General features: G+C 40.8%; 1 protein-coding gene across 1 annotated transcript in view; it reads right to left on the reverse strand.

Moving 5' to 3' along the window:
* Window positions 1–8,172, reverse strand: part of cars1 (cysteinyl-tRNA synthetase 1) — a gene marked incomplete in the record, with an annotated part of 19,738 nt that extends 11,566 nt beyond the window's left edge. Inside the window, 3 exon segments of the mRNA XM_055898916.1 lie at window positions 690–781; window positions 5,514–5,744; window positions 8,061–8,172. Coding sequence (XP_055754891.1) covers window positions 690–781; window positions 5,514–5,744; window positions 8,061–8,082 — 345 coding nt within the window.
* Window positions 8,173–9,706: the final 1,534 nt, after the last annotated feature.

The raw sequence follows: 9,706 nt of genomic DNA on the forward strand, positions 1-9,706 counted from the left end.
ATAGTACATTTACCAGACACTATTATCCAATAATAACAGTCAGGTATTAATATAGTACATTTAGCAGACACTATTATCCAATAATAACAGTCTGTTATTAATATAGTACATTTAGCAGACACTATTATCCAATAATAACAGTCTGGTATTAATAATAGTACATTTACCAGACACTATTATCCAATAATAACAGTCTGGTATTAATAATAGTACATTTACCAGACACTATTATCCAATAATAACAGTCTGGTATTAATATAGTACATTTACGAGACACTTTTATCCAATAATAACAGTCTGGTATTAATATAGTACATTTACCAGACACTTTTATCCAATAATAACAGTCTGTTATTAATATAGTACATTTACCAGACACTTTTATCCAATAATAACAGTCTGGTATTAATATAGTACATTTACGAGACACTTTTATCCAATAATAACAGTCTGGTATTAATATAGTACATTTACCAGTCACTTTTATCCAAAGCGACAGTCATGCATGCATACATTTTACGTATGGGTGGTCTTTGGAATCGAACCCACTACCCTGGTGTCACAAGTGCCATACTCTACCAACTGAGCTACAGAGACATTCAGTGTCTTTCTTTCCTATTTGATCATAAGGATTCAGCCATCCAAAATGGCCCTCAAACGAGCAAAACAAAAGAAGGTCAATATGTCACCTTGGTGCGTGTGAGGCTGTTGTAGAGTCTCAGCTTTGGCAGGTTGGACCCGGCTGGGGCAGACCAGGGGGGCTGGACCCTCTTTCCTTTTACTAAAAAAAAACAGAGGACACATTTAATTAGAACATTAGTCAAACGTTTCTCTGAAGAGGGCATGCTGTTAAATGGTGTCTCATTGAAAGTCAGGCAAATTATGGAATTGAATTTCCTCAAATCTCTGGATTCACCAATTAAAACTTTGAAGACATTTTAGTGATTTGAGCAGGCAACTGTCTGAGGGTATGCAAGCCACCACTATTCTGATGGCAACCACCCCGGGTCTCCAGAGCACAGGAACACCATACAGTCTGATGACAACCCCCCTGGTCTCCAGAGCACAGGAACACCATGCAGTCTGATGACAACCACCCCTGGTCTCCAGAGCACAGGAACACCATGCAGTCTGATGACAACCACCCCTGGTCTCCAGAGCACAGGAACACCATGCAGTCTGATGACAACCACCCCTGGTCTCCAGAGCACAGGAACACCATACAGTCTGATGACAACCACCCCTGGTCTCCAGAGCACAGGAACACCATGCAGTCTGATGACAACCACCCCTGGTCTCCAGAGCACAGGAACACCATGCAGTCTGATGACAACCACCCCTGGTCTCCAGAGCACAGGAACACCATGCAGTCTGATGACAACCACCCCTGGTCTCCAGAGCACAGGAACACCATACAGTCTGATGACAACCACCCCTGGTCTCCAGAGCACAGGAACACCATGCAGTCTGATGACAACCCCCCTGGTCTCCAGAGCACAGGAACACCATACAGTCTGATGACAACCCCCCTGGTCTCCAGAGCACAGGAACACCATGCAGTCTGATGACAACCACCCCTGGTCTCCAGAGCACAGGAACACCATGCAGTCTGATGACAACCACCCCTGGTCTCCAGAGCACAGGAACACCATGCAGTCTGATGATAACCACCCCTGGTCTCCAGAGCACAGGAACACCATGCAGTCTGATGACAACCACCCCTGGTCTCCAGAGCACAGGAACACCATGCAGTCTGATGACAACCACCCCTGGTCTCCAGATCCCAGGAACACAATGCAGTCTGTGTGCCTTCATCAAAGCTGCAGGCCTGCTACCAGTAGACTTAGTTTGCTTGGGGGGAGGGGTGGAAAGCAACACACTAGCTAGCCCTCAAAGTGCATGTCGAAAACAAACACAAAACCCACACAGGAAGGAACACAGGTGTGATGGCAAAAAAAATTGAAAAAAATTAGAAATTAAAATAAACAATTCAGGGATGGGAAATAGTCCAATGAAACAACCAAACGGTGGTCCTCCTGCCACTAGCCGTTAACACTGTTGACAAATGAATACAGGCCTAAAGAAAAGTTACAGACTTCGATGATTGCGAAATGCTAGTCATGCAAATGTTATTATCGGTCCATATTGAACAGGGGCTTGGGCAATATCTGACACTGAATCTATATTGAACAGGGGCTTGGGCAATATCTGACACTGAGTCTATATTGAACAGGGGCTTGGGCTATATCTGACACTATGAGTCCATATTGAACAGGGGCTTGGGCTATATCTGACACTATGAGTCCATATTGAACAGGGGCTTGGGCTATATCTGACACTGAGTCCATATTGAACAGGGGCTTGGGCTATATCTGACACTGAGTCCATATTGAACAGGGGCTTGGACTATATCTGACTATGAGTCTATATTGAACAGGGGCTTGGGCTATATCAGACACTATGAGTCTATATTAGAGGTCGACCGATTAATCGGAATGGCCGATTAATTAGGGCCGATTTCAAGTTTTCATAACAATCGGAAATCTGTAATTTTGGACGCCAATTCTTTTTTCTCATTTTTTTTTATTTTTTATTTTTTTTACACACCTTTATTTAACCAGGCAAGTCAGTTAAGAACACATTCTTATTTTCAATGACGGCCTAGGAACGGTGGGTTAACTGCTTTGTTCAGGGGCAGAACGACAGATTTTTACATTGTCAGCTCAGGGATTCAATCTTGCAACCTTACGGTTAACTAGTCCAACGCTCTAACCACCTGCCTCACGAGGAGCCCGCCTGTTACACGAATGTAGTAAGAAGCCAAGGTAAGTTGCTAGCTAGCATTAAACTTATCTTATAAAAAACAATCAATCAATCATAATCACTAGTTATAACTACACATGGTTGATGATATTACTAGTTTATCTAGCGTGTCCTGCGTTGCATACATGTAACCGATGTGAAATGGCTAGCTAGTTAGCGGGGTGCGTGCTAATAGCGTTTCAAACGTCACTCGCTCTGAGAATTGGAGTAGTTGTTCCCCTTGCTCTGCATGGGTAACGCTGCTTCGAGGGTGGCTTTTGTCGATGTGTTCCTGGTTCGAGCCCAGGTAGCGGCGAGGAGAGGGATGGAAGCTATACTGTTACACTGGCAATACTAAAGTGCCTATAAGAACATCCAATAGTCATGAAATGACTGATGAAATACAAATCGATGAAATACAAATCGTATAGAGAAATAGTCCTATAATTCCTATAATAACTACAACCTAAAACTTCTTACCTGGGAATATTGAAGACTCATGTTAAAAGGAACCACCAGCTTTCATATGTTCTCATGTTCTGAGCAAGGAACTTAAACGTTAGCTTTCTTACATGGCACATATTGCACTTTTACTTCTTCTCCAACACTGTGTTTTTGCATTATTTAAACCAAATTGAACATGTTTCATTATTTATTTGAGGCTAAATTGATTTTATTGATGTATTATATTAAGTTAAAATAAGTGTTCATTCAGTATTGTTGAAATTGTCATTATTACGAATAAATTTAAAAAATTTAAAAAAGAAAAAAAGAAAAGAATAAACATTTTGTTTTCGAGATGATAGTTTCCGGATTCGATCATATTAATGACCTAAGGCTCGTATTTCTGTGTGTTATGTTATAATTAAGTCTATGATTTGATAGAGCAGTCTGACTGAGCGATGGTAGGCACCAGCAGGCTCGTAAGCATTCATTCAAATAGCACTTTCGTGCATTTTGCCAGCAGCTCTTCGCAATGCTTCAAGCATTGCACTGTTTATGACTTCAAGCATATCAACTCCCGAGATTAGGCTGGTGTAACCGATGTGAAATGGCTAGCTAGTTAGCGGGGTGCGTGCTAATAGCGTTTCAAACGTCACTCGCTCTGAGAATTGGAGTAGTTGTTCCCCTTGCTCTGCATGGGTAACGCTGCTTCGAGGGTGGCTTTTGTCGATGTGTTCCTGGTTCGAGCCCAGGTAGCGGCGAGGAGAGGGATGGAAGCTATACTGTTACACTGGCAATACTAAAGTGCCTATAAGAACATCCAATAGTCATGAAATGACTGATGAAATACAAATCGATGAAATACAAATCGTATAGAGAAATAGTCCTATAATTCCTATAATAACTACAACCTAAAACTTCTTACCTGGGAATATTGAAGACTCATGTTAAAAGGAACCACCAGCTTTCATATGTTCTCATGTTCTGAGCAAGGAACTTAAACGTTAGCTTTCTTACATGGCACATATTGCACTTTTACTTCTTCTCCAACACTGTGTTTTTGCATTATTTAAACCAAATTGAACATGTTTCATTATTTATTTGAGGCTAAATTGATTTTATTGATGTATTATATTAAGTTAAAATAAGTGTTCATTCAGTATTGTTGAAATTGTCATTATTACGAATAAATTTAAAAAATTTAAAAAAGAAAAAAAGAAAAGAAAAAAAGAGAAAAAAAATTAGGCCAATTAATCAGTATCGGCTTTTTTGGTCCTCCAATAATCGGTATCGGCATTGAAAAAACATAATCGGTTGACCTCTAGTCTATATTGAACAGGGGCTTGGGCTATATCTGACACTAGGAGTCCATATTGAACAGGGGCTTGGGCTATATCTGATACTAGGAGTCCATATTGAACAGGGGCTTGGGCTATATCTGACACTAGTAAGCTTCTATGAAGCCCAATGTGTTGCTGCTGAAATAATGAAGAATAGGCCCAACAGCTTTAAATGTAGCATCTCATTCTAGAGCGTCTGTCAGCAGAACACAAGGGTGTTGCCAGAAGCCTGAATCTAATGTGACCAGCTAGTACCATTTATGGTTATACTACCGTATTACTGGAAATGGTTTAATTAAACTTTCGCTTTCACAATGAATGTCACCTTTCACTGTAGCCATCCGGTGTACGTGACAATAAAACATTTTAAAATTTTAACAAATGCTGGAGACAGTAGCTATGAGTATTCTGTGAAAATAGCTGTGACTGGTGTACCGAGCATCATGAAGACAACAGTACAGTTGTCAGGACTACTCTCACAGAATACTCTGAGCTACGGTCACCGTCTCCAGGACTTGTCATAACTCATGTTCTGGGAAAAAATAACAAATGTTGTATTGTCACGTACACCAGATAGGTGCAGTGAAAGGTGACATTCATTGTGAAAGCGAAATTCAACCTTTACCCGCAAACCACTCCAGCCCCTCATGATGAGATCTGTTTTTGTGCCCCCCCCCCCCCCCCCCCCCCCCCCCCAAAGGTGCCCATCCCTGATTTAAATACATTCGGGATGCCTGATCATAGGTAGAAGAATGCCATTAATTTAATTGACTATTTAAATAGCTAGCCTTACCGACATTCCAAAGTGGCCATGCACTATCGGTCTAGTCTAGGGGGGTGGGGGGGCATGACTGCCCTTATGCAGTGGGCTACTCTAGTCTAAGGGGAGCATCCCTATCCTGTCCATGGGCCCTGGACTCTACTCACTGCTGCTATCTGGGCTGGGGATGTCCCGCTGCAGGGCTGCTATGTGCCTGTACCAGCGCAGAGCGTGCACGTGCTGCGGGGCCGGAGGCCTCTGCAGGAGCTCAAAGACCTCCTGGTCCACCCGAGAGGGGCTGAACCCAGCCAGGTAGCTGCGGGAGCTCAGGTACTCATTCAGAGCCACGGTGGCTGTGGCCTCCTCACTTGTGTGCAGCAAGAAGCCATAATCAAAGGCTGTGGAAAACAAGACAGCACACATTCACCCACAGACAAGACACCATTGAAAAACCAAAACTAATTTGGGATTGGTTTTCGTCTCTAGACAAGGCAAAGAATTGATGCCCAAGAACGTTGTGCTGCTGTATTTGTTTATCAACCCTCTTGCTGATCATTGCCATCTGAAAGTTGACAACTGGCTAAGAGCTTTGGCTATTCCATCTGATTTGGTGTATTAACTTAAAGGCCCAAGGTATCATTTCAACAACCTGACCCTGCCACTTTGTTTGGTGAACTGGGGGATGGGAGTCTAACCTGTCAAATTCATAAATGGAGCTACAGGATGCAATGAGATGTGCATTATATACAGTATATTCATTGTTTATTTAGAAATACTCAAATGACAACATAAACAATGCAGTATTAACATTCCATTTTGGTGTTTTGACCACCTCATTGGTTATGTTACGACACAGCTGTACTAAGATCATAACAGTGCAGGAGGAAATCTTAACGTATACATTCAACCTTCCTGTTGTGTTCGTTTCAAGTTAATTCATTGTGTTCCCGGTCCAAAATGACCGCCTCATTATAGCTGATTATGAATCCATAATAATACATATATTATCACCTAATATTGTGTTAGATCTTTTTATCAACTTAAGTTCTTGTGAACATTACAAGTTTTGAACTTCTATTTGCTATTTATGGCCTGTAGGCCTCATTGGCCTGAGCTTATACAACTCGTTTTTTTGAGTAAAAAAAGCATAATGTATGGATTATTTTGACTATAACAAATACTTAGATGAAACATATTGTGCTATTTATCACAGACTACTTTGTGTCAAAGTTTAACAAGGACTCTCTCCTCCTCACCAGTGTCATGATCAAAGATATGATCAAGGGCCTTACATACAGTATATCGTTTGGTCATTGTGCTGCCACAGAATGAATTGTGAGCAAGGCCTCAAAAAAAGCTTTATATACCATAGCTGCAAGAAAAGCGCTATATATTATTGAAGCAATGTTGCGATTGTTTGTGAGAATGCCAAAAGGTGTGGTTCCCGTGGGGGATAGATTCTATTGGGGAAAGGTTCCCATGGGGGTTGCCATGGAAGCCAATAAGGGGGGTGAGGTGTGTGTGTGTGCTCAAACACACATGCATGTGGAGGTCTGGGAGATGGAAGTGTGTCCATCTGAGGAATGGACATGTGCCTGAACTACATTTTATACACTAATTGTAGTCTCACCCATTAATGTCTAATGACCCGTCATTTTTGCCCGGGAACACCACAGGTGTACACAAGTTAAATAAAACACCCAAAATGTTAAGAAAATCATCCAAATGTATTTGGTGTGTTCAGATGCCCTGTGTGGACAAAGTTATGAAACCTTATGACAATCAGATTAAATTAACTAAATTTTTCAGAGAAAAAAAACGTGTAAATCGGTCCAATTCGAGCGGAACACAGCAGGAGGGTTACCAATGGAGAGAGCTCAATGTTGAGAGATTGTTTGTAGATGACTAGCTAGCAGAGGTAGCAGCTATTTTCACAAGCCATCTAGCTAGCTAGTACAATTGATTGTTATTCTACCTGTATTCCTGGAAAAGGTTGAAATGAGCTTCCAAAATTAATGTCACTTTTCACTGTACCTATCCGGTGTATGTGACAATACAGAACATTTTCTTCCCAGCACACGACCAATGTCAAGAGCTGGAGACAGTGACAGTAAGCTATGAGTAACGTTATTCTACTAAAATAGTCGTGACCGGTGTACCGAGCATCACGCAGCCACAAGTACACCGGTCAGGACTATTTTCACAGAATACCCATATCTACCGTCACTCATGACTCATGTTCTGGACATTCACTGTGAAAGCGAAAGCTTGATTCAGCCCTTTCCAGTAATACGGTAGTATAACCATTAATAGTACTACTAGCTGGACGGCACTTTGATTTAAATACATTCGTGACGCTTGATCACACCGACAGTGTCAACCAGAATGGCCGTTGCAGTGCGTTCTTTGCGGTGCATACGTAGGATTTAAGCATCAAATTGTATGCGTAGGCGGCTTGACAGAAATGGTAGCAGAAGGCGAATGTTTAACTTTTGTTGCACACATCTCCAGATGATGCTGCGTACCATATTGCACATTGACGCTATAGATGTGTAGAATGGCATTCATTTCATTGACTATATAAATAGCTAGCCTTACCGTAGCCAACATTCAATATCCTGCAATAATTTATATTCTGAGAACACGTATTTGCCTTGAAGAGACGCTGCTGATATTTGGAAACATGAAAAACATGCATCGATTTCAATACTTACCTAACTCTCCCGAGCTTGACATGTCAACAGTCTGCAATTTCTGATGCAACAATAACGTGCCCGGACGTACACTCTCTCGCTAGTCTAGACCAATGACTGTATTCTCTAGATATCCGCGTTGCCTCCCGTTTTTATGGTCGTCACTAGCTACCACAGCCACAAAGTCAGAAGGCTCAACCAATCATTTGAGGGAGTGTGATTACGAGTATGCCGGCTCAGAAGACCCGCTTACCCGACCAATCAGATAAGGGAGTGTATAATGCGTATTCCGGTTCACGGGAACCGCCTCATTTTCGAAATGGAATATATTGTGTTCCAAGTTTGAACCAAATTACTAAAGACATTCGGCAACACGAATTAGCAATGTCACTAAAATGCATAACATTGAGAAAGGATAAAAGTGTTGGGCAAATGGGTAGGTAAGTTCCACAAAGATGTATGAATGCCACCAGGGGAAAGACAAAAGCCAAAGAGAAGAATGCTGCTGAAATGAACACGAAGGCAGTAAGTTTAAAAAGACAGAGCACTAATTTATACCATACACTTTTACAACATTCATTTAATTTTAATATTGTTTAAATACTACACCAACAATGGAATGCTCCTCAATAAAACTGAAGATGAGACTTTGAAACAGGTGTTCTAACTCTGTGGTCACTAAAGACCCTGTGGCCCTTATTGCAAGAGTATGTCATGATGTGTCATGATGAGTATAATTTAATGTGTAATGGATCAAACTGTATTCCTATCATGTAATACTGTCTAAACAAGTACCATGTATGAATAATGTATTTGTAACAATATCTGCAAATACAAACATTACAAACAAAGTTACTTTTGTCCTCTGAAGAGAGGGGTGGATGGGCCAATAATAATGATTATTTTAGATAGTATATAAGTGGGGTTGTTGAGAGGGTGTTGAGTTTCCCTTTACACTATAAAGAGCTTTGGAGGTCTAGAAAAGTGGCATTTAAATCCAATTAATTATTAAATGTTTTGCCAACTTAATCATATGTTTGACATCGTAAATGATCGTGCCCCTAGGTTATATGAAAAACCAGATTGATATGGTCTATAACCACAACAGTTACAATAGCAGAGCTGGTGTTATGTCTTGTAAAATCCCCAGAATAAACAGGACTGCGAGGAGCGTTTTTCTATACAGGCATTTGTCTATGGAAAAGCCTCCCCTTGGAGATCAAGCAAAGAAAAAGTAGAACTGGCTTTAAAAAGCAGGAAAAGGTTTTCATTTGGAGAAGGTTGTCTAAGTAAGAGAAACCACTCCACTGCTCCTTGTGCTCCTACTGCTTGTCAGGTGTATTTATTCGAAGGATCGGTATGATGTGCAATTAATAGATTGTTTTAATGTGAAGTGAATACGGTTGATTTTTAAGGTTTGGGAAAAGTGCAATGAATAGTGCCACTTTTTAGGATGTCAATATAAATGAATGTATTTATGGTTGTTTGCAATTTTGTCTTGCAATTTAATCATTGTATGTGTTATTGTTTTTACCATCGAGGACCACTTTGGAAGCAAGCGTTTTAATTAATACTTTCAAGTGATATCCTCTGGGTACATTTTGTTGTATATGTCTTTTACCCAAAATAAATGAAATGTTTAAAAAAATCTTCCATAGCTTGAAGAC

Source organism: Salvelinus fontinalis, chromosome 35 (assembly GCF_029448725.1).
Source record: "Salvelinus fontinalis isolate EN_2023a chromosome 35, ASM2944872v1, whole genome shotgun sequence".
NCBI lineage: Eukaryota > Metazoa > Chordata > Actinopteri > Salmoniformes > Salmonidae > Salvelinus > Salvelinus fontinalis.